Below are 26,135 nucleotides of genomic sequence, written 5' to 3'. Positions count from 1 at the left end.
ACATGTCGCGGCCAGAATGGTCCACATCGCACAGGTCCTCCCGCTGCCATCAACTATTGGACGCAGCCTCCAGGCTGCCTTCGGATACTTCCTTACGGCCGGTACGCTCTTTAAGATCCGCTACGACACGCTCACCCTTCGCCCGCGAGCGGGGGGCCTCGCCCTTGTCAATGTGCGACTCCGCGCGGCGTCCTTGTACATGTCCACCATGCACAAGCAGTGGCACGGGGGCACCTCCCTTACGCGCAGCTTGCTGGAAATTCTTGTGCCCGCGACCATAACACCACCAGTACCAGTCGGACACATCAAGCACCATCTGACGCACATTTCTGATTTCATCGTCGACTTCAGTTATGCTCACACACACTTACCGACCACGCGTTCTCCTCGACCTAAAGATTTTTACACCCCACTCCTTCGTTCCATATCCAGCAACAATATCGAACTGAGACATCCGTCCACGTGGTGGCCAACGGTTTGGCGTCACATCCACCAGCCTTTTCTTCCCTCCAACGTCCGGGCAACATGGTACCAAGTCGCAAATGAAAAATTCGCCACAAATCATCGTCTTCACGCCATCGGACTAAAGGACTCTCCACTTTGTTCCATTTGCCACCTCGTGGATGACGATGTCCATCAACTGACTTGTGCTGCCACCAGTGACGTCTGGAAACTTGCCCGGCAGGTCGTTGCCTGTTACCTCCGCGTTCCGCCGGACTCGATTGACCCATGGACTTTTATCCATCCTGAGAATACTTATTTCCCCGCCACCAAAAATCATGCGATTGTATGGATGGACGATCACCTACATGTATAATGATGGCGACAAATCACGCCTTGATTTCTGGTAGTACTTACAAACCTCCCACAGTGAAGTCGAACACCGACTGCGCTACCGCGCCTTCTTCGCCAATTACCTACATGCGATCTTTACTTCACCCCCCCTCAGCTGGATGGTGCCACACGCCGACAGCACTCCCGCCCCCCCCCCCCCCGCCCTGCTGACATTTGAGACTCCCCGCGCTACTTTCTACATTGTAACCCACAGTGGAGTAGGCGCATGGACACGCGCCTCCTTTCTTTTATGCACTACACCAGAAAACACTGGTCTTTCCCTCACTCCACTGTATATTGCTTCACACCTCTTAGATTACATCGGAATTATTATTCTTTTTTTTTCCTACACCCTGTTCATAAAAAAAAATTGCTCGAGTATAATGTCTTGTGTTATTTTCGCCGGAAGGATGGCATTTCTGTTGCATTTAAGTTTGTACCAATAAAGATCTTTTTTTCATTTACCCTTTTCCTGGTGAAAAAAATAATAAAAATAATAAAATAAAACAAAAATAAATCAAAAAGCTACTTTGTGGGAGTGATTCAGGGACGGGAGGGAAAAGACATCGCGGCCAGGCCTCGGGTGTCGACCCCTGCCCGCCTTGTCTCCACCTACTCATAACTGAACACTCTAAATTCTAAATATATTATACAAAAAATAAATAAATAAATAAAACTAAATAAAATAAAAAAAAGAAAAAAAGAAAAAAAGATGGATAGAGCATCTGCCATGTAAGCAGGGTATCTCGGGTTCGAGTCCAGGTCAGGGCACACATTTTCAGCTCTCCCCATCAAGGTATGTCAACAACACCTGTCGGCAGCTGAGGATTTCATTTAATTATTATTTATTCTAGAGAAGCTGCACGGTCATCAATGGTATCTAAAAAAAAAAAAAAAAAAAAAGTCGGTAGAGCACTTGCCCGCGAAAGGCAAAGGTCCCGACTTCGAGTCTCGGTCCGGCACACAGTTTTAATCTGCCAGGAAGTTTCATATCAGCGCACACTCCGCTGCAGAGTGAAATTCTCATTCTGGAGACATTGGCCTAGATTATTTTGTTTATTAGGTACAGGGTAGGTATGTGTGACAATCCACCACTTCACATAACGGTAGATGCTGCAAAATGTGTATGCTTTACTGCCATCTGATGATTTCTTAGGCATGATTACAATTGGTGTGCCCTAGGGGCTATTACTCTCTTCTCTGTTCTCTTAAAATGTTGTTGATTTATAAACTGCGCTGCTAAATCTACAGAGCAAGAACCAACTCGTTTTGCCACTTTTTTTCTATTAAGAAAACTACTATTAACCACCAACAGTAACACACTCTTCAAAGCCAAAACACAATAAGGATCCCTTCTGCGGATCAAGCAAATAAACTAATTCCTATAATCAGAGTGCCCTTCGACTCTATGCCCATACAACTGTTCCACGTCGATGTCGGCTGTTAGCAGCTGGTAGCCAGCCTAACACGACGGAAGCGACGTATCACAATCGTTGCGGAGGAGAGGATGGTGGAGGTGGCGCACCGCTGGACCGACCTGTCTTCTCTGCAATCGGCGAGTCAACTACCTGCTGAACAGCTGGGCGCCGCCGGCTTATCTATCCACAGGTGGAAGGATATTTCTGGGACTTTTTGCACACACGTGATTGCCAGGAAATAGTTCGTTGATCGTCGCGCCCCCCTTCCTCTGCTGCTGGTTGATGCTCTCTGACGGACGTTGACCGCACCTACGTATTTTTTTGTCAACTGTGGTACTTGCTTGTGAACACACTTGCGTCAGCCAGACTTCACAACGGCGTTGGCAACCCGTATCGCTGGTCTGTGTGCGGTGTTGCCGCTGCAGTAGGCGTCAGTGTTGACTGCAGCATGTGCCATTACAGTTTGTAAATGCTGTGGAATTCTTAAGGTTTCTTAAACACAGGTGAGTCGTTGCAGTGATAATATGATGCTGAGTAAAAGGTATGTCAGGCAGTGGTCCAGGAGGAACTGATCTGGAATAATTTTAACTTTTGTAAATTCCACCCAAATGTAGGTTGACAACATAGCACCATAACTGAAGTTACACTCCTGGAAATGGAAAAAAGAACACATTGACACCGGTGTGTCAGACCCACCATACTTGCTCCGGACACTGCGAGAGGGCTGTACAAGCAATGATCACACGCACGGCACAGCGGACACACCAGGAACCGCGGTGTTGGCCGTCGAATGGCGCTAGCTGCGCAGCATTTGTGCACCGCCGCCGTCAGTGTCAGCCAGTTTGCCGTGGCATACGGAGCTCCATCGCAGTCTTTAACACTGGTAGCATGCCGCGACAGCGTGGACGTGAACCGTATGTGCAGTTGACGGACTTTGAGCGAGGGCGTATAGTGGGCATGCGGGAGGCCGGGTGGACGTACCGCCGAATTGCTCAACACGTGGGGCGTGAGGTCTCCACAGTACATCGACGTTGTCGCCAGTGGTCGGCGGAAGGTGCACGTGCCCGTCGACCTGGGACCGGACCGCAGCGACGCACGGATCCACGCCAAGACCGTAGGATCCTACGCAGTGCCGTAGGGGACCGCACCGCCACTTCCCAGCAAATTAGGGACACTGTTGCTCCTGGGGTATCGGCGGGGACCATTCGCAACCGTCTCCATGAAGCTGGGCTACTGTCCCGCACACCGTTAGGCCGTCTTCCGCTCATGCCCCAACATCGTGCAGCCCGCCTCCAGTGGTGTCGCGACAGGCGTGAATGGAGGGACGAATGGAGACGTGTCGTCTTCAGCGATGAGAGTCGCTTCTGCCTTGGTGCCAATGATGGTCGTATGCGTGTTTGGCGCCGTGCAGGTGAGCGCCACAATCAGGACTGCATACGACCGAGGCACACAGGGCCAACACCCGGCATCATGGTGTGGGGAGCGATCTCCTACACTGGCCGTACACCACTGGTGATCGTCGAGGGGACACTGAATAGTGCACGGTACATCCAAACCGTCATCGAACCCATCGTTGTACCATTCATAGACCGGCAAGGGAACTTGCTGTTCCAACAGGACAATGCACGTCCGCATGTATCCCGTGCCACCCAACGTGCTCTAGAAGGTGTAAGTCAACTACCCTGGCCAGCAAGATCTCCGGATCTGTCCCCCATTGAGCATGTTTGGGACTGGATGAAGCGTCGTCTCACGCGGTCTGCACGTCCAGCACGAACGCTGGTCCAACTGAGGCGCCAGGTGGAAATGGCATGGCAAGCCGTTCCACAGGACTACATCCAGCATCTCTACGATCGTCTCCATGGGAGAATAGCAGCCTGCATTGCTGCGAAAGGTGGATATACACTGTACTAGTGCCGACATTGTGCATGCTCTGTTGCCTGTGTCTATGTGCCTGTGGTTCTGTCAGTGTGATCATGTGATGTATCTGACCCCAGGAATGTGTCAGTAAAGTTTCCCCTTCCTGGGACAATGAATTCACGGTGTTCTTATTTCAATTTCCAGGAGTGTATGTAATAGAGTCTTTGAATCTACTGATCCTATTAAATTCATCACGTTTCACTGATAAAACGCGCAAGTTGTATTTGTGGCAGTTTGTATTGAATAAGCGTTATTTCCATCAACCCTAAGCGTGGGTAAAGCAACTCCTAGGAGGCGTGCGCTGGCCAGGGGCAACCATCGCGCCAGTTGGGCGAGGGCTGTGTGTCTGGGAGCTGGACTGAGGTGACAGAAGTCAGGGGATACCTCCTAATACTGTGTCGGACCTCCTCTTGCCTGGCGCAGTGCAAGTGCAGCAACTCCAAGTGGCAGGGACTCAACGAGTCGCTGGAAGTCTCCTCCTGAAACATTGAGCCATGCTGCGTCTATAGCCGTCCATAACTTCGAAAGCGTTGCCACTGAAGGATTCTGTGCATGAACTGACCTCTCGATTACGTCCCATAAATGTTCCGTGGGATTCATGTCGGGCGATCTGGGTGGCCAAACCATTTGCTCAAATTGTCCAGAATGTTCTTCAAGCCAGTTGCAAACAACCATGTCCCAATGACGTGACGCATTGTTATCCATAAAAATTTCATCTTGTGTGGGAACATCAAGTCCACGAATGGTTGCAAATGGTAGCCAATACAACTTTAGCCCTTTAGTTGATAATGCAACTTGGTAAGTCTAATCCTCTCTCGTATTCCTGGACTTCTGGACTTTCCAACTGATTTACTACCGTAAATGGAACGTATCCGTTAGAGCTTGAGGACATCGCCCAAATTACAGCTGCCTTCAGTCATTGTTATAACGTTCAGCGGTGCGATTTATGGTAGCTGCAACACAGTTGGAACTGTACACTGAGATGAGAAATGTAGCCGAACACTACCTGTCCCCAGGCAGTGTTCGGCTCAGTTGGACCAGAGGCACAGTCCGTTCCATGTAAACACAGCCCACAGCTGCCACCAGCCTGTACAATGCCTTGTTGACAACTTGGGTCTACGGCTTCGTAGGGTCCGCCCCCGGAGAGGCGCTGCAGGCGATCGTGCTGTTAGCAAAGGCACTCGCGTCCATCTTCTGCTGCCACAGACCATCAACGCCAAATTTCACCGCACTGTCCTAACGGATACGTTAAGCGGACATCCCACATTGATTTCTACTATTATTTGACGCAGTGTTGCAGCTCTACTCAAACTTCGCTGCTCTAGGTCGTTAAGTGAAGGCCGTCGGCCACTGAGTTGCCCTTGGTGAGAGGTGGTGCCTGGAATTTGGTTTCCTCGGCACCCTCTTGACGCTGTGCATCTCGGAATTCCCAAATGGAATGTCCCGTGCATCTAGCTCCAACTACTTTTCCGCGCTCAAAGTGCGATAATTCCCGTCGTGCGTTCATAATCACGTCGGAAACATTTTCGCCTGAATCGTCTGAGCAGTAATGTCAGCTCCACTAATTCGCTACTCTTTTATTCCTTGTGTACGCGATACTGTCACCATCTGTATACGTGCATATTCCTATCCCATCACATTTCTCAACTCAGTGTACCGTTCAAACTGTGTTGCAGTTACCATAAATCGCACCGCTGAACGTTATAACAATGACTGAAGGCAGCTGTAATTTGGGCGATGTCCTCAAGCTCTTACGGATACGTTCCATTTACGGTAGTAAATCAGTTGGAAAGTCCAGAAGTCCAGGAATACGAGAGAGGATTAGACTTACCAAGTTGCATTATCAACTAAAGGGCTAAAGTTGTATTTTAGTGCTCAAACAGAGGGGTACAACTAATTCGATTCCATGTGGGGGAGTTCATAAGAAAGCACTGACTGCAGTTGATGGCTTTTGGTGATATGTGTACATCGGTGAATTTCTCGCCTATTTTAGATTCGTCGGCATAAAAATTCAAACACTTATTGTAAACACTATTTCCTTTTCAGTAATAATTAATGTTCTCAATTTAAAGTACGTATTTTCCACCCTTGTGGTATGCTTTTATTGACCCACATCGCTGACTCAGGGATGCTCGAACAAATCATCATCATAACACGGATTCGTTTTAATTCTTCAATATTTCGCTTATAGGAGCAGGAAATCAGTGTGAAATAGCTACAGAACCATTTGGTCTCATTCGTTAACCAACGGGATCATGTGCACGCATCGGCCTATCCTTACTGACTTTCTTTTGACCGACACATCTTTCAACACTTCCATTAGTGATGCTGTCGCGCTGACAAATCTGAAACAAACGGGTCGTTATAGATAGATTCAAGCATACACTCAACTGTTGAATTTAGAAATCACACGAAAGAAAGAATGACCCTGCTTCGTTATACCCACGCCCACTGCTAATGCTCTTTAAATGAAAATACGCATAGTAAGAAATGTTCTGCTGTAGTGGAGCAAAACTCTGCAGTCCTTTTATTACAAAGGGAGCTCTACAGCAGCTGCAGAATAGAACCTCTACATAAGACATGGCGTTCTTTAGGACTTCCTTTTGTAATACAGTCCAGACTGCACAATTATCAAATAAAGGAAATTGGTTTCAGTCTTTCAGAATGTCTAAACATGAAGCAGGTAGGGCAACGTTTATTTGAAAATAGTGACGTTTGAAATATATTTTGAAACAGTCTGTGAATTACGATCGTTGAACTGTTCTAGATCCAGGTGGCTTGACTTTTTCTCTTCTCTAGTCATCTTGGTTCAGCAGAAGGTTAGGGAAATTCTTAACCATCTCAAGAGGTCTGGTTCATGAAGACAAGGGGGAAATCTTGAAAAATTTGTCACTTCTCTAAATAGTGTAGCCCGAGGAATAAGAGTGGTAAGTCCGTGTAATGCTTACCAAACTTTAACAGATCTTTTGGGAGCAATTTTATGTATGAATCATAGCTTTTGGTCTCACACTTTTTTCTGAAATGTATTTTGTGTTCTAAGTGAAATAAAGCATGTAAATTAATTTGTATAGCATAGGTACATATATCTGGAAGTAAGAACAAAGTAGAAGCTTATTTTCTTCTGGAAGCTCGGTACACTATTATGTTTAAAGCTGACTTCTGACAAAGATGTTGCTGTCATAAATTATGATACAAATTTTTTTAAATAATGATTATCAAAAATTTCAGTAATTAATTCATGGTGTTTCTTTATAACACTCTTTAATTTTCAAATTTAAGTCGTAAGAATTGTCTACTTTTTAGTTAAATATGTTTTAAGACAGACAAAATTTCAGCCATCGATCTTTAATAGTTTTAATAACAATGTGCACTAGAAAATCAAAAAAGAATGAACTTCCTGGAAATTCAAGGTAAAATTTGTGTCTCCGCCTGCCATGCATAACACTAACGCATCCCAGGTCGATATTCATCTTGTTTCTGGTGTTGTTCTCCCTCCATTTTCTTTTTCAGGTTTTATATACTTGCTTCTTTGGTGGCTTCCAACACTGATTTCTCTGCTTCAAATAGTCTCCTGGAATCGAAAGCAGTTAAAGTGTTTTACATGTTAACTCCATCAGGCACTCCCATCAATTCCGTAACGTTAAACCTTGACGTTGCACTTCATGGAAATATAGCAGAACACCCAGTGCGGCAAGTGAAAGAGAGAGACGGATAGATAGCGAGAAGGATTTAGGTGAGAGTCATAAATCCTTTCCCTCGAAAATGACCTCCCTTCACGCCTCCTCTGTGTTTCCACAGATGATATATCACTGATCTCATTTGTATTAAGATTACAGTACACGCTAGGTGCCTAGTTGCTTCTACCGCCCTGAGTGGAATGCATAAGTTATGAATATTGTTCACCAACCTGCGGTCTTCTATAGTTGTTGTCCCCTGCCAGAAAATAGCACGTAGGTCGTGGGTCCTGTAGTAAACTATTGATGAGGAACTGGTATTATAAAAATAATTAAATTTTGAATTGGTTTGTTTAAACGGGGTGCTACTCGCTTTTTATTAGCAGAATACGAGAAACTGGACGATTATAGTCCATTTTATATACCCCAAGTAATTTCCATGCTTCACACTTTCACAGAAAATGAACAGAATAACGAACTGCATGTTTGCGTAATTACTATGAAACAAGTTCTCAATTACATATCCAAAAACCAAAGATTCCTGATTAAGTTCTTAACCACTATCGACCGCGGCCGACAGCATATCTGTCCTCCGAGTCTACCGATCAAGCTATCACATTTTCAAACCAGACATTGCTAATTAATTAATGATTGATACCGACCGCGGCAGTCAATTTGTCTGTCCTTCGAGACTGACAAACCAGCTCTTTTATTTACAAACCAGGGATTGTTAATTAAGCCATAACTGGTACCGACCACGGCACACACGTCATTCCGCCGAGACTGCCGGCAGAGCGCTGATTTTAGAGCCAAACCACTTCGGCTGCCATCCTATTTAGGCGCGATCTTCGCGATCCGTAGATCGAAATGCTTCGTCTGGCTTCTCGTCTAGCACTTTTTTATTATACTGCTGGTAATTGACGCTTTTGTAATAATGGAATGATAGCATGCTACTGAGAGATGCTTTTACACGAAATGTAAGTAAATTCATTGTTTAGTTTTTATAATGTTAGTAAGATAAGTTTATCATTTTGGCACGATACCTCTGAACACAGCAGCCACTAATTGTAGAGGAGGAAGATAATTTAGGCGATCTTTCTCACGATAGACGCACAAAATATACCATCTGTCACCGTTTCCTCAGAACACATTAAGTCATCTTCCCACTGCTGCCTTCTCAACTGTTCTAAGAAGAGCTCCTTGTAGCTGAATATGATGGCTGTAAAGCCATAAATATTACACCAGCACACCTATTTTTCAAGTTAGTTAGTCCTACCAGAAACGATTTTGGTATCTGTTCCCGTATAAGTCACTAAAACGTCACAAAAAACAAGAAAGTGAGAACAGAATCCTGTTCTTAGCACAGCTGTATGAGTAACATTGGGGCTTTATCATGGGTTGGAGACATATTTAAATTCCTGTTTCTTCAGTGCGGAATTTTTTAGGACAAAATTAAAAAATCGATTTTTTGACATATTCACGTACTAGTCCCCTTAAAAAAGCAGACTACGCAACTGGCTTTCGCCACTGAGTGTAATGTCAGTGCTGAAACAATTATGTTCTCAAAAAATTCGTTTTGAATGTGGAACCCAAGCACCAGAAGTAATGCGCAGTTCCCCTTCTTTACTGCAGTAATAATATCAGCTATGAAGCCACGTGTTCCTCAGCTTGAGAGATAGCGGAGGGACTGCTTGGGCTCAGTCGACGTTCTACGGCGGCAGCCTGCAGGGCGGCGCGATGCTGGCGCCTCTAGTGGCGGTGCTGGCGCTCGTCAGCGCGGCGTCGACATCGGCTCAGGTCCCGCACATCGTCGGCGGCTCCAACGTGTCGATCGAACTCGTGCCGTGGCAGGTGTCCGTGCAGATAGGAGGCGGTCACTTCTGTGGTGGTTCCATCATCAGCAAGTCCTGGGTGCTCACCGCGGCCCACTGCGTCCGTGTGTATTTCAGATACAGGATTCGCGCCGGCACCGCCAACTTGAGAGCAGGCAGGCTATACGACGTCATAGAGAAAAAGGTACACGAGAGATACAACATGCTGGCGTACGACTGTGACGTGGCGGTCTTGAAAATACGGGGAGAGTTTCGACTGGGAAAGAAGGCCAAGGTATGGGGTAACGGAATTATCTGTATATAGCTTATCGATAAGAATGGTAAACAGTTGGATAGATAACGTCAATTCGCAGGGAAAAAACATCCATTTCTTACATTGTTGTTTGCGCTCGTATTGTATTTCGGTATTTCTTTACTCTAAGAGGTGCATTCAGTAAGTAATGCAGCATATAGTTTTTCTGAAAGCATGTTGCTTTTATTCTGGATTCCAGTACACCATATTATTCACGCTCTTTGAGCTACAAAGCCCTATTTTTCAGTGTAATCTCCGTTCAATACGACGGCCTTAGGCCACGTTACTGCGAGGACCTGTACGCCCGCATGGTAACACTCTAATGGTCGGTAACGGAGCCATCTTGTTGCTGCATCAATAATCTCCCCATCATCCAACCCCTTGGGCGAAGCAGATGGAAGTCGGAAGGTGCGAGATCCGGGCAGTAGAGTGGACGAGGAAGAACCTTTCAATAAAATTTTGTGAGAGAAGACTTGCCTGAGGCCTTACGCTGTCATGCAGAAGGAGAAATTCGTTTCCATTTTTGTGCTGATGAATTTATTTAATTTCCTGAGGGTAAGAGAATACGCTTCAGACTTGATCGTCGCACTATGAGGCAAGACATCAGAAAGAATAACCACTTCCGAATCCTAGAAGCGCGTCGCCATGACTTTACCGACCGAGGGTGGTGCTTTGAACTTTTTCTTCGGAGGAGAGATAGTGTGACGCCACGCCGTGGATTGCCGTTTTGTTTACGGTTCGAAGGGGTGAACTCATGTTCCATCGCCTGTGACGACATTTGGCAAAATGTTGCCACGATCAGTCTCGTAACGCGCAAGCAATTCAGCACAGACGGTCCTTCGTTGCTCTTTATGTCCTTTTGTTAGACGGCGATGTATCCAGCGGGCACACGTGCTAGAGTACCCCAGCTGATGGACGCCTGTGTCACTACTGTGCACAGAGCCGTCCGCTTGTGCAGCGAAGCGTTTGGCGGTGACCCGTCGATCACCTCGAGTGAGACTGTCCGCACGCTCCAGCACTGCAGGAGTCACAGCTGCGTGCGGGCGGCCGGAACGCGGAACATCGGACAGTTCTGCGCGACCTTTTCGTGACGATGACAGACACTTCTCCCTAGGACCCAGCGTGCCAGGCCTCTGTACACATTCCGGGAGCGTCTACGAATATCTGTCATGCTGTGGTTTCCCAGAAAAAGAAACTCAGTGGCAACTCTCTGCTTGGAACGCACTGCCAAAACGAAACTAGTCTCCTCCTAATCTATTTTTGATTTCCCTTCTTTCTTTTTTTTTTAATTTTATTTTACCAGGTACTGTCACATTTCTGATGAATATGATACTGTGCTGGCTGTACCGCACTTTTACATCCCATCGCAGTTGAGTTCTTTGGATGCGCAAAAATTATGCCCTTTTAAAAATCTGATTTAACTTTCAAATTTTGAAACATTTCACCATGAGCTTGGACAGTTCTTGTTCCGCTCTTTGGCTCATGTTCGCAAAAACTGAACAGTCATTTCATCAGTATCTGAGCATTTATTCCTTCATAGATCGTGCAAAACGTCTCGAAATTCAGAAATAAGTGTTGAATGTCGCCTATAATCTTCTTAAACTGTGTCCTCATTTTCAATTCGTCAAACTTTTTCTGTGCAGTTATGAAGCATCTTCAAATACTGTTTCCATCTTCTTACCTATTTTCTGCTTCTGTTACCAGTTTACTTTTGTCATCTCTATTCGACGTACTTCTTGTTCTGTTCCTCATACAATGGTTGATTATTGTCTGTGTACGATGTCTATGGTAAATTATTTTAATTTTTCCTTTAGCGCGTCACTTCTGTTGACTATCTATTGTCCCCTAATTTTCCTACATTCATGTAGACTTTCGACATTTTGCATTTTATTTGTTTCTTTACGAATTCCATTGTATCATCTATTACCTATGGCTGCTTCTTTTTATGTTTTTTTCCAGTCCTATTACATTTTATATTGCATTTAACACGGCTCTTTCAAGACCATTGCGTTTGGTCTTTCACGCCAGTGCCTCCTTGAAGTTTCCTTCTATATTTGTCACGTGGTCAGGCTGAGTTTTTGATTCGTTCAGCTTTTTCAGGTTCCAATAGTACAGCTGCTTCCTCTTAAACTTCTTTAGTTTTAGTTGGCGTTTCACTACCTTTGTAGTAATATGCAGGAAAACAATACATATCTCAAGGAAAACAAGAGAAGAATGGCACTGCCCAAGAGTGCCTTCTAAAATAAGAATTCCACTTAACAAGCACATCTGGTTCCACGCTAAGATAATATCTGTAAATAACATCACATGTAGTGTTCCCACACAAAGTCGTGACACCTAAATGTTAGCAAAGTAGGAGAATGCTCGGCCCGAAACTGCGGAAATATGTTTGTGAAGGACAATCACACAAAATACGAATGAGATAACCCTACAAGAAATTGAAGAAAAGAAAGAATTACTGAATGTACGCGTAATAGGTCAACAGAAAGCAAAACTGACTGCACGCTTAATTGGACATCATATTCTGTTATACAATATTTTCGAGAGCAAGATCGTTGGGAAGAAAACGAGAAGACGACCGAGAACATCCCGTTTAAAGAAAAACATAATCTATGAGATAGGATGTTCTTCATAAATGGAGATGAAGAGGGCTGCTGAAGGATGGAAGCTACGCCTTCTTTTCGAAAAGGAGAAAATAGAAGAGGAAGAAAAAGAAGGCAGTTCAGTAATATTAGGTAAAGCTTACTATAAATGTCTGCTCCTAGGTAACTGGTGAAGTCCTTAACTCGATTCCGAAAACTTTGTTTCAGGTAAGTACACTCCTGGAAATTGAAATAAGAACACCGTGAATTCATTGTCCCAGGAAGGGGAAACTTTATTGACACATTCCTGGGGTCAGATACATCACATGATCACACTGACAGAACCACAGGCACATAGACACAGGCAACAGAGCATGCACAATGTCGGCACTAGTACAGTGTATATCCACCTTTCGCAGCAATGCAGGCTGCTATTCTCCCATGGAGACGATCGTAGAGATGCTGGATGTAGTCCTGTGGAACGGCTTGCCATGCCATTTCCACCTGGCGCCTCAGTTGGACCAGCGTTCGTGCTGGACGAGCAGACCGCGGGAGACGACGCTTCATCCAGTCCCAAACATGCTCAATGGGGGACAGATCCGGAGATCTTGCTGGCCAGGGTAGTTGACTTACACCTTCTAGAGCACGTTGGTTGGCACGGGATACATGCGGACGTGCATTGTCCTGTTGGAACAGCAAGTTCCCTTGCCGGTCTAGGAATGGTAGAACGATGGGTTCGATGACGGTTTGGATGTACCGTGCACTATTCAGTGTCCCCTCGACGATCACCAGTGGTGTACGGCCAGTGTAAGAGATCGCTCCCCACACCATGATGCCGGGTGTTGGCCCTGTGTGCCTCGGTCGTATGCAGTCCTGATTGTGGCGCTCACCTGCACGGCGCCAAACACGCATACGACCATCATTGGCACCAAGGCAGAAGCGACTCTCATCGCTGAAGACGACACGTCTCCATTCGTCCCTCCATTCACGCCTGTCGCGACACCACTGGAGGCGGGCTGCACGATGATGGGGCGTGAGCGGAAGACGGCCTAACGGTGTGCGGGACCGTAGCCCAGCTTCATGGAGACGGTTGCGAATGGTCCTCGCCGATACCCCAGGAGCAACAGTGTCCCTAATTTGCTGGGAAGTGGCGGTGCGGTCCCCTACGGCACTGCGTAGGATCCTACGGTCTTGGCGTGCATCCGTGCGTCGCTGCGGTCCGGTCCCAGGTCGACGGGCACGTGCACCTTCCGCCGACCACTGGCGACAACATCGATGTACTGTGGAGACCTCACGCCCCACGTGTTGAGCAATTCGGCGGTACGTCCACCCGGCCTCCCGCATGCCCACTATACGCCCTCGCTCAAAGTCCGTCAACTGCACATACGGTTCACGTCCACGCTGTCGCGGCATGCTACCAGTGTTAAAGACTGCGATGGAGCTCCGTATGCCACGGCAAACTGGCTGACACTGACGGCGGCGGTGCACAAATGCTGCGCAGCTAGCGCCATTCGACGGCCTACACCGCGGTTCCTGGTGTGTCCGCTGTGCCGTGCGTGTGATCATTGCTTGTACAGCCCTCTCGCAGTGTCCGGAGCAAGTATGGTGGGTCTGACACACCGGTGTCAATTTGTTCTTTTTTCCATTTCCAGGAGTGTATATTCAAAGTTAAATATTTATTGATCACTTGCTATCTTCGACGTGTTGCTCGATCTCGAGATGTTCTTGTGAAGCATAATCGCGACGGATAACTTGTGCCAACTAAAGGGCTCTATTGATCTGATTCCCATGACGTTTCGTTTGTCAAGGCTGAGCTGTTCAGTTATTTTCTATTGCCTACCTCCAGCGACGATTGCACTCCCGTGTCCCGCAGTCATAGAATTCTGTTTCCCTTTTACGTCGCATTACTGCAGCTATTAATGTTGTTGTGATCATGTCAACTGGTAGCATCACAAGTCCCTTACCAGCTCCTCGATTTTCGCCAAGTATGACTACTGGAGGCGTCATTAAGTTCCTCCTTGACGAAGCCTGTCCTTGTATCAACCCTAACAGAAAGGAAAGTTGATTCTGCACTGTGAGCGAGACAGGGGGGCAGATTGGCGTACCCTCCTTCCTCTGAAACTTACGTGCGTATTTCATAAACCTTCAACTCGTACGTGCGTCTCCTACCGCCTCATGAAACGCGTAACGTTCATCCTTAAGTGGCAAACACGTGAGAAAGCTAGCACTCCGCATGCAGTGTTTTGTTCGTGTCTGTGAAAGACCGTGAGCTCGACTTGTTCTCGTCATTTGAAAGGAGATGCACGCCAGATAATGTTGCGACCAGTACCATAGGTGGAAGGAGCTAGCTGCTTCCCTGCTAGCTGCTAGCTGATACGTCTATCCTGCTGCCAAGGCGACTTCCACCGGAACACTACGTGCCAAGTTATTCCGCTGTGTCCTGATACACTGGAGACGAAGTCAGTTTACTTTCTCAAGTCAGGTTTACAGTTACCACTGTCTGATATATTTTATATTTAAATTTTGTTTTTAGGTTTCCGTTCCTCAACCGGTAAAACTGAATCTAAATATCTTCAACATTTTGCGGCCTTTTCAGCAACTGTGTAAATATTAATTTTAATAATTAACAGCCTCAGTTGCACGGGATAAGCCAACGTTCTTCAGAATAACAGTAACTATCGTCTTTCCATAGTGGACATCGTCAAGCTAAAACTACAAATCCTTAAATTATTGTCAGACTATAAAACTTATCTGGAACTGCCTCGGCTCCGCTTCGCCACAGCGATGTGTCAGCCACGTGTGCTGTACTGGAACTGACGGTAGCGTCATGAGGCCCGCCTAGGCGGACACAATACCTTGCGCCTGCGCATAAACTGTATGATGGTTATTTGTTGGGACATGACATGAACTTAACTCGTGAACTTTAATCGACCCGCGTCTCTTTTTGTTAAAAAAAATAAAAGAAAGAAATTGCTTTGTCCTTTCATTGTGGAAAGGTTGTACTGTCTTCATATACTAGAAACACCCGATTTTAAAGTGTTACCAGAGTGTGAGAAGATGCTATTCCCTCAAATGTTTCACTGAGACCTGCATTCTGTTTTTTATTGGTCAAAACTAATAATTATTAGCCACCCAAGTTTCTATTGACAGCAAAGATTGTGGTACCTCCCAGGCGTGAATGGCGTTACTGTGTGTACACTGACCAGCCAGGACGTTATGACGCCATACACTATCGATGTAAATCCGTCCAGGCGATAGCAGCTTCACCTGGCGAGGAATGACTGCTAGTTAGACGCATGTGTGGTGCCTACGATATCTGTGAGGTGCTTATGGTAGGCCCATTCAGCAGTACCATTGCTAACAGTGTACACGGGCTTGTAACTCTCATGAAACTGTGATGACAGAATGCCTCATGCCACTAGCTCATACAACGGAACCTGCTGATAAGTCATGGTAATTCTAAAATTAATTCAAATTCTTTGACATGAGCTGATTAATCTCGATTTTGATTTTTACCTCGAAAAATAAAATGTAATCCAATATTTTCCAGTAATTTATCTTCATCTTCTGAAAAGATTTTAGTATAATGATCTGGAAAAGTTATTTTATATTTATAATCTAAAAGTAATAAAACTTTTTACCATATTTAGTTATTAAAATTTCAGCTTTTGTAATATTCAAAGATATGTTTCTTTTCAGCTCTGTTAACCTAGTATACATGTCTGTACAGCCATTAATATAACCGTTAAGTTCACTTACTAGATTTTCAACACTACATTCATGTTCATTTTGTTTTGCTTTTATTTACATAGAAAAACGTTAGATTTTCAAATTTTTGAAATTGGAAATTTTAAAAAGTTGAAAATACTAAATTTTTGAAATTGAAAAATATTTAAAAAGGATTAAATATTTTAATTCTTACAATCTAAATTTTTCAGTATTTTTCCTATCTTTGTGAAAATACTTCAAAAGGAAATGTAAACATGAAGTTAACTGTTCCATAATTTTTCTAATTTATATTCATTTATGTAATTAAAATTTTTCATTTAAATTTCTGTATTGTGAACCATTAGTTGAATTCTTCTTACAACACATAATTACACAAGCAATTGCATCATTTGGTATATTTTCATTAAAATACATGTACTTTCACTGTCCTTTTTGAGTGGTTGAAACATTCATTCTTCTAGACAAATTTATAAGATAGATAGGAAAATTTTGAATAAAACTGCATTGATTTACATTTGCACTTTTATTTAACTGTGTTATTCTTTCAAATGCTCTAAAAACATTGTATGCTTTTAAAAAATTATTCAGTGGATCAAGATACCATAATTCTTAAGAAAAAACTTCACTTTTTTTCCATTCTTTACATAGACTTTTTTTAATTTTATGTGATTGAATAAAGAAGAAACATGTAATTGATTATTTTTTCTATTGGGAAACAAAGAAAATAAAGTAAGGCATATCAAATTCATCAGAATTATAATATTGTAATAATTAGTAATATCTGTATCTAAATTTCTTTTTTCATTTAATGTAAAAACTTCAGTTGTTTGTAGTTCAAAGAAGGAAATTTTTATTTTTGGATTTATCAATCTCTCTTGTTCTAGTTCAAGCGAATATTCTGGTTCAAATTTAACAACAACAACAACACCAATTTCCATTATTTTTACAACAACTTTCCATTCTTTTGGAAGTGTACTATCATCATTATTGGTAGTCCTCCAAAGAACGGAAACTTCATCTTTTTTCCTTGAAACCCAATTGAAAATTACTATTGAAACTCATTGCCAAATTATTTCTTTAAAATCCACCAAGTAAATCAAATGGATAAGGTACTTCATGTGGTGTGTTTTTAATTTTATTTTTATCATTGTTAAAATGTGGTTTTCCACAATTAATTCGTTTGATAGAAACGAAGATAATCAAACAGGAGTTGATGAAGAAATGATTATGTTGTCTATTCTACATAAAATATTGTTTTCTTTTTTAATTGTAATAACAACAAAGAGTGTTAACACATAAATATTGATTCGTGTAATCTTCGATTTACCATCACATGCTGAAAAATCTGTTGCATGTATGTGAATAACATTAAATGTAATATAAAATTGTGAATAATTATTATGAAGCTAAACATCACCGATATTAATATCGTCTTCTGCTTGTTTATAGGTATATTTACACTGTTTTTGTTTTCTCATTAACAGGAAATGAGTAAAATGGATAACCCTCGATTTTGTTTGTGATTTGTTAAGGAAAAAATTTATTAAATCACTTTTAAAATTACCATACTGTTACAAGAGCACCATTGAAGTCAGTCAAGTTATCACTTCCATCAGTGATAGTAACCTTTAAATTTTGAAAGGTATTAAAAATTGGAATATCTATAGGATGATTTGGTACATGTATTATTGGTCCTACAATTTTGGCATTTGGATTTAATGAGGAAATAATATTACTTTCTTTATGAAAAATGATCAATATGTATAACAAACATTCCATCAGCTAATTTAAAATTAATACTTATTACTTCAAATGGAATAATTTTAGGAACAGTATTTACAATTGTTTTTTCATTAGCTTCAATAATCTGATTATTGAATCTCAAAAGCTTAACCAATACATTTTTCTTTGTTCATAAATTGTTTAACATCACTTTTGATAACAACTGTTTTTTAAAATTGTATATTGCTTAACAACTGTTTTTTTAAATTGTATATTGCTTAAAGTGTATATTAGGTTTCTTAAACTGAATGATTTTTTCAAATTATATATACCAACAGTATTTTCTTTGTTACTGTATAATTTAATATTTTTTGATGTAATACTTGCAGTTTAAAAGTTCTCTAAAAACCAATTAGTGAAACATTTTTATAAGTGTCTCTTATTTGAATAGTTAATCTTTATTTAAGAACAGATGAATTATCACTCAACTGAACAGTCTACCCATTTATATTAACAAAATTTATGTAAATAAACGAGAATTTCGGAGGAAAGTTAAAAATTATAGGACCAAGTGGTTGCAGATAAACAACACTAAAGTTTGATAATTATATTTTAGTACATAGATGGTTAAATTGGGAAAAAATTAAACATTTGTATCTGTATTCTAAAAGTTTGAATCAACGAAAAATTAAGAATTTATAGAAAGATGTGAAAAAATAAAAGTTAATGAATTGCGACTTTTATTGAAAATAATGAAGAAATTGTTCCATTAGATCAATTCCAAAATAATTCACCTGTTGTTTTTGATGATTTCATTATTGAAAATTAAGACATAATTAGAGAACATTTTTCTAGAGGAAGAAATAAAGACATAGATAATTTTTAACCTCATTGAAAAATAACAAATAATTAGTTACAGATAATCTGAATTTTTAAAATATTTTTGGAGAAGATGTCTTAAATTTAATGCATACTTATCATGAATTTGTAGGGCATGATTTACATTTGATGATTTTAATCAAATGTATAGTACATACTGGAATGAAGATAAAGTTCGTTATATAACAATGGATACAACAAGAAAAATTGATAATATCAAATGTAGAGGAAATATTAAGAATTTTTTTAAATATTAAAAGTAAATGTTAAACAATAATGTAGAATATAAATGTTAAATATAAACGTTGATGATTACTGATGAACATAAACACTGAATATTAATGATGAATATAAATATTCAGTGACAAATAAAAATGATTACAGTTTTGTATCCTAATAAATGTTTCAAAAATATGACCCAGGGGTTGTTAAAAAAGCTGGACAAAATAGATAATAAAAAGAACAATTAAAGGAAGGGTTTAAAAAACTAAAAAAAACAACCAATAAACAATTACAAAAAATTTAAAGATCAACCAGTTATAGATGGAATCAGTCATGTTAAACAAGAAATTGAAAGATAGCATGATAATGGTTGAAAGCTATTGAAGAAAATGGAGAAGTTGAAAAACAATTGGTATGTTATAATCAACATTATTTAGAAGAATTTAAATATGTACTACAATTAGCAATGTGATAGTTGTAAATGAGATTATACAAAATATGAATCAGATATAAGAATTTTGTTAGACTATTATGAAAAAGAAAGAAAATTAAAACAAAGAAATATAAAATAAGGAATGTTACAATTTATCAGTCATAGTGAAAATACTGCTTTTGGATTGACACTCATTGGTTCATTTAAATTTGTTGCTAAATACCAATATAATTTGATGGGGATGAGTTAACTATTGGTGACAGGACATATGAAGTTAAAGATCCTTTAACAAAAAGACAAATAGCTATAGATAACATGTATAGATAATCTAAAAATTTTGGTGCATCAAATTATGGAAATATATTGACTCATTCCAGAGCATTACATTCTGATAAAAATCCAAATGCAACAAAATCAACTAAATGCAATAAATATAAATATTTGATGATTGAAATTGTTGATCTTTATCATTCCAAAAAATTACCAGTAAAATTATATGTAAGTGTAGAAGAAGATATAGGTGAAGGTTTAATTAATAATATCCAGAAAAACAGTTACATATATTTGAATGGAAGATGTACATCAATTAATTGGTAGATTAACAGTTATCCTTGGTGAAGAGTTAGCTGGAAATAAAAATTATTGTAATGAATAGTTGGAATAACAGAAATGTTTACTAGTTAATTCATAAATTTAGAATTAACCATCCAAATCGAATTCTCTATTTTATTAGAATTTTGAATAATTTACCACATACATTTTGGGGTAGTGAATACAAAAAAAAATTGGTTAATACTTTAATTTATAATCACCATTTAAAAGCATTTACCTGGTTATTACTGGTGTGGTCCTGGAACTAAAGTGGATGAAAGATTACCATATGGAGATAAAGGAAAATATCTATTAGTTGAAGCAAGTTAAAATGTGATAGTTTGTATAGAGATAATAAAGATTTAGAAAAGGGAATATGAAACAGATAAAGAAGTAATTAATTGCAAAAAACATTATATGCTCCTGATGCTTCAATAGGTGAAACTTAGCCACAACTGAAGTTCGAGGAATAATGTATGGAAACGAAAATTAAGAATTGGTTTAAATGTTGATGAAAAAGAGTGCAGTTATATACAGAATTCTTAACTGATTTTTAATCCCTATAACTAAATAATATTTCAATTGATTTCATTTTGCTACCAAGTGGCTTACGGGGTCCCAGGTTCGATTCCTGCCTGGGTTGGGGATTTTTCTGCATGTATATTGAGTGTTTGTGTTGTCCTCATCATCTGATCATCGTCATCATCATCATTCACGACAGTGGCTAAATAGTATTGAGTAGATAATAGGACTTTGTATGGGACTTTGTATGGGCACTGATGACCTCTCAGTTGAGCAACTCACAAACCAATCATCATCACAAAGTGAGAAAACTAAAGCTAATGTTGTACCAGATATTATTGGTCAGTTTTAACTGATGCACAAAAGACAAAAGATGACAACAGCTAAAAGTGGCAATTTATGCATAACAGTAAGCCCACCTCCTGTGAGCAAAAGTGTTGATTTTCTAAATAGAAAGAAGAAGGTTTAGGCTCAACAAAACATGAAGGTGGATTTTTGCGATCACTATTGTCAGCTTTATCATTTATGTTTGACGCTGCTTCAACAGCTGCAGCTATTGCAAAAGTATTTATAAATGAAAAAAGGTGATAAAAAATTACAAGAACTAAAATGGAACTGGAATAAGGGAAAAAAGAAATAATCACAAAATTTCATAATCGTTTATCTAATTTTGACATAGAAGAATCAGTTAAACAATTAAAAATTAGATACTTCTGTGGTGTTTTTATGATTGATGAATTACCTGATATTGAAATAATTTGGAGTATGGAATAGTAAATTTAGATACATATTATGCTGGTACTAATAGGATTTGTTATTATAAGAATAAATATATAAAATATGTTTTTGATTCATTCGGAAGAAATCTACCAAAACAACTAGTAAATCATTTAGGAAAAATCACTTTTGTTCCAACATCAGAAGTATACAAAAATGTAACGAATTTATTTGCAGACATTTGGATGTATTTCTTTTAAAGCTATTATGCACAAATTATAAGTTAACTGCAATTTTTAATTTAACTAATGGGGATTTTTGGAAATAAGATAAGTAACAAATTAATAGAGAGTTAAAAAATGATATAGCATCAGTTGAAGCAGTTAATGTAGTAGCAATATGTAATCCAAAAATAGAAAATATGATTAAATAATTTCATAAGGAATTACTTAACATTGTTGAAACAGCTAAAGGATATATTGATTTTAAAGGTAGCAGACTAGTACATTTAATATACTCTATAAGTGGTTTATGTTACAGTTACGAAAAATATATAGAAAAAGAATATCATATGAAACATGAATGTACAAGCATTTTAGTGCAGTTGAATGGTTATGTTAATAAAACAGACTTTAATGGTAAGAATATTCGACTTAATAAAACTAATTTATCAAATTACCTTACAAAAAAGGAAATAGAAAAAGGGTTTTCAGATTATTTCTCAAAAACATATTTAACTCCATACTGAAAAGATTTAAGTAATCTTAAGGATAAAGTACATAATAAACAACTAATTCAAATTACTTGTATGAGTCAAAAAATAAACAAAAAATGTATAGTTTCACTTATGTATCTATACTTAAATAAGTTCCTGTTATTGACAAAAATATAAGTACAGATTTATCAACTAATGATTTAGATATTTTGGCAAGTGTTTTCGACAAATTTTACGATATGATTCCTGACATCTGATCATAAAAATATGGCAGAAATAAAATTTTCTTACTACAAGATTAAAAGATGCTGTTAAAACTGTTTTACTTGCTGTAAACCTAATTACACTTGGTGAAATAATTTAAAATTTAATTATGTTTTGTTCTGTATAGAGAAACATAATCACATTTGCTGTTTTAACTGTACAAAAATTTACTGAAACGCATAATCGTCAGTAATTGACAGCTAACGTTGGAAAACAGGGAATTGAGGGAATTTGTCCAATTTGTAAAACGAAAAAGGTAAATTTGTTAAAAAAATTGTAAATAATGTCTTACAATTTTGAAGAAACGAATCATGAATTATGTAAACCAAAGAGAAAGTATTTTTAATGGAATGAATGTAATTTCTTTTGGAACAGATTGTTCATCTCAAACTGAAACGATAATTAGATCAAAACCCTTACCTGCCAATACGTGTTATTAATACATCAATGGGGACAGCTGAAAATCTGTACCCCGACTGGGACTGAAACCCAGGATCTCCTGCTTACATGGCAGATGCTCTATCCATCTGAGCCACCGAGAGCACAGAGGATAGTGCAACTGAACACACCAAGTAAGAAACTTGCTGAAACATTGCTCAAGAACAACACATTGACTTGTCTGTCAACCTGAGAAGATTTTATCACAGATACCATCTTCACATAGTTAAAGGCTACCCGGCCATTGACCTTCTACTGTGCAAATGCACACACTTTGCCTGATATTTACAGGATTCGTCAGCCTAGTCTGGCACGAGTAATGAGTGAATGGGCAAGTATCTATTGTGTTGGCAGAAGAGCCAACACCGTGTTGCTAGAGGAGGCCGAAATGCACACCTTTGAGCTCATGCAGGCTGGCGTGAGGTCTGGAAAATGACAATGTAATTAATATAGCCAATGAGGTACGTTGCTGCTGCAATACTTAACTTTAATCCATAATTGGTGTACATCGCTCTTGACTGTACAGGTTTTACAATCTCAATATTAACTGGTAATGGCGCCTTGCTAGGTCGTAGCAAATGACGTAGCTGAAGCCTATGCTAACTATCGTCTCGGCAAATGAGAGCGTAGTTGTCAGTGTAGCATCACTAGCAAAGTCTGCTGTACAACTGGGGTGAGTACTAGGAAGTCTCTCTAGACCTGCCGTGTGGCGGCGCTCGGTCTGCAATCAATGACAGTGGCGACACGCGGGTCCGCCATATACTAGCGGACCGCGGCCGATTTAAAGGCTACCACCTAGCAAGTGTGGTGTCTGGCGGTGACACCACAGTATCTACTAGGAACAATACGAATGTAGGTTATAGACCGTTGGGAATGTGGATCTCACGGGAAGTGTGCAAGGGATAAGTCCCTGCAGTTGCACTGTCCTCGGTGGCTCAGATGGATAGGGTGTCTGCCATGTAAGCAGGGGATCCTGGGTTCGAGTCCATGTCAGGGCACACATTTTCAGCTGTCCCCATTGATGTACTAACTACACCTGTCAGCAGCTAAGAGTTTCAATTTCATTTTAGAGAAGCTGCATGGTCATCAATGGTATCTGTTCTTTTGGGAACAGATACCATCTTCACATCATTGTAAACTGATTTAGTCGAAATGGATTCTACGAAAATAAAGTAAATAAAATTTGTTAAAGTAGATAAAAATGAAACAAAACAGAGAAACCTTATTGAGAGGTTTTTGTGTAACAAGTTTGTTAGATACTAATGCTAAATATAAAATAGCTGATAAAATAAGAATAAGTAAATTAAAAGGAATTTTCGAAAAACGATGTGCAACAAAATGGTTAACTGAAATTTGTGGAATTGACGAAATTATTCATTCTAATAGAATCACATAAAAATGAAAAGATACAAGTGGTGTGGAAATAAAAGGAATTTTTTTAAGAACGGGAACTATCAAGAAAACATTTTCCAGATGTTTATGTCGTTGCCAAAGTTTTGTAATAGGGAGGTAGTAAAGTATATCAGGGTGTATACGACACAGGACAACCGTGAGATCCGGGAAAAACCCAGGAATTTTTTCATCTGGGAGAAAACCAGGAAGAACCCAGGAATTTTTTAGAATTCCGGAAATTTTTCATTGTTTTAGTTTTCGGTAGAATTTTTGTAACTTTGACAGGTAAGAACCAATACCCTAACAAAGAATATTACTGTATCTAGCTACAGTAGAATATTACTCAGCAATAAAAAACGAACGAGAGAAAAAGAAACGAAAAAAAATTTAAGTTGCCAAGGAAATTTCACTGCACTAAACAACAAAACACATTGCTCTCACAAGCGTCTGCCAACAGTAAAATGTGTCAAAGGCTTTAGGCAGACTATGCAATGCTTCATAACAACAAATTGCCTCCGATGGGCGTGAAGTCACAACTTTACATTAGATTCGTTTGAGCAGTTGCGAGTGAGCTTATGCGTGTGTGCAGTTGGCTCTTGTATGAATAGCAGCTTCTCCTGCTTCTGGCTAACAGAAGTGTGGCAGTTAGCTGTATAAGCAATAGTAGCAAGCAGTCAGATGCTATCCGGAAAAATTTTACTGGTGGGCCTAAGCTGCCAGATTCACGTATGCGCAACAGGCCGGGAACTAGGGGGCGGGGGCAAACCGGGTTATCTGCCCCGGGCGATAGTTTAAGAGGGGGGGCGCCAAATTCATATTAGTGAGGAAAAATACCTTGTTTGACAAAGCCCCTAGCACCCAGCGCACGTTGTTCTAATGATTTCTCATATGATTTTGAACGGATCCCTGTTGGTTTTTGAAGATTTTTAAACAAATTCTAAGTCGATTTCTGAAAGAATCTCAAGTTGATTTTTGAATGTGTGCATAGTGTACATGATGTCTTTGCCATGGGAATCCCCGTCGCATCTAGAAATAAACTTGTCTGTAGCCAATTGGGGTGGGTCAACACGAGCTGAGCGGAAAAAGGCGAACGGATGAATGCCAGTCACTGTTTATGTGGTTGACTGGGTTTGCAAATGATCAGCGTTGTTGTTCCATAGATTCACACTACCAGAGTAGAAAAAAATGACTAACAGGAATAACAGGCAACAAAGATTGCTTATTGTCTCCTCCATGTGTCCAAGAAAATGAAATTGTGACACAAAACGTTTGGCCAGACTGTTACACTGCTAAGGGCCAGTTATACAGTAACCCGCCTAGCAGTCGCTAAAGTTATATTCTGGGAGTAGCATGGAAAACGCGTTGTACGAACACGTAATAATGCCCAACTGGATAACTAAACCGGTGACGAAATTAACCAGAGAATAAATTTTGACAGTGGCAGGAATAGTTACAGAATTCGGGATAAGATTGTTTGTTAGAATGAGGAAGGAGAAGAAACGGGATCTCACACAAATTAGAGCAGAATATAACGATTCGAAATTTATTTAAAAATTTAGTACTACTACTTTTCGATCTCATGCTTCAGAAGCTAGAGAGTATGAATGAAATGTGAAAGTATTTCCTAACACAAAACTTTTTGCTTGTAGCAGGCTTAATAGGCATTTGATATTGGTACTTCGTGAATTAATTTCATCGTGTTATAAAAACTACCATTTGTGCCAAAACAGTCTCGTTTCTTTGGTGTGTGTAACAACTGCTGCAATATTGTGCAGGCATATTTCATTTTATATAGCTGTAACAAAATACATGTAATCAGATCGGGAAACCACATCAGTCTTGGGTACAATTTGTATTAACAGCTTTTCTAGTATTAGACAACGACATTTCGTTTTTTAATGTAGCAAAACGTTGACGAACTTTGATGAGGTAGTAGATTCTTCCCCAGAAAGGAAAGTGCGC

General features: G+C 40.2%; 1 protein-coding gene across 1 annotated transcript in view; it reads left to right on the top strand.

The window, feature by feature from the left end:
- Window positions 1-26,135, top strand: part of LOC126176077 (uncharacterized) — a 59,303-nt gene that overhangs the window by 2,657 nt on the left and 30,511 nt on the right. Inside the window, exons 2-3 of the mRNA XM_049923212.1 lie at window positions 9,511-9,775; window positions 25,765-25,776. Of these exons, the coding sequence (XP_049779169.1) occupies window positions 9,511-9,775; window positions 25,765-25,776 (277 nt within the window). The remainder of the gene's footprint in view (window positions 1-9,510; window positions 9,776-25,764; window positions 25,777-26,135) is intronic.

The sequence above is a fragment of the Schistocerca cancellata genome, chromosome 3 (genome assembly GCF_023864275.1).
Source record: "Schistocerca cancellata isolate TAMUIC-IGC-003103 chromosome 3, iqSchCanc2.1, whole genome shotgun sequence".
Taxonomy (NCBI): domain Eukaryota; kingdom Metazoa; phylum Arthropoda; class Insecta; order Orthoptera; family Acrididae; genus Schistocerca; species Schistocerca cancellata.
Note: the sequence above shows the minus strand (reverse complement) of the source record. Positions and strands in the feature narration are given on the sequence as shown.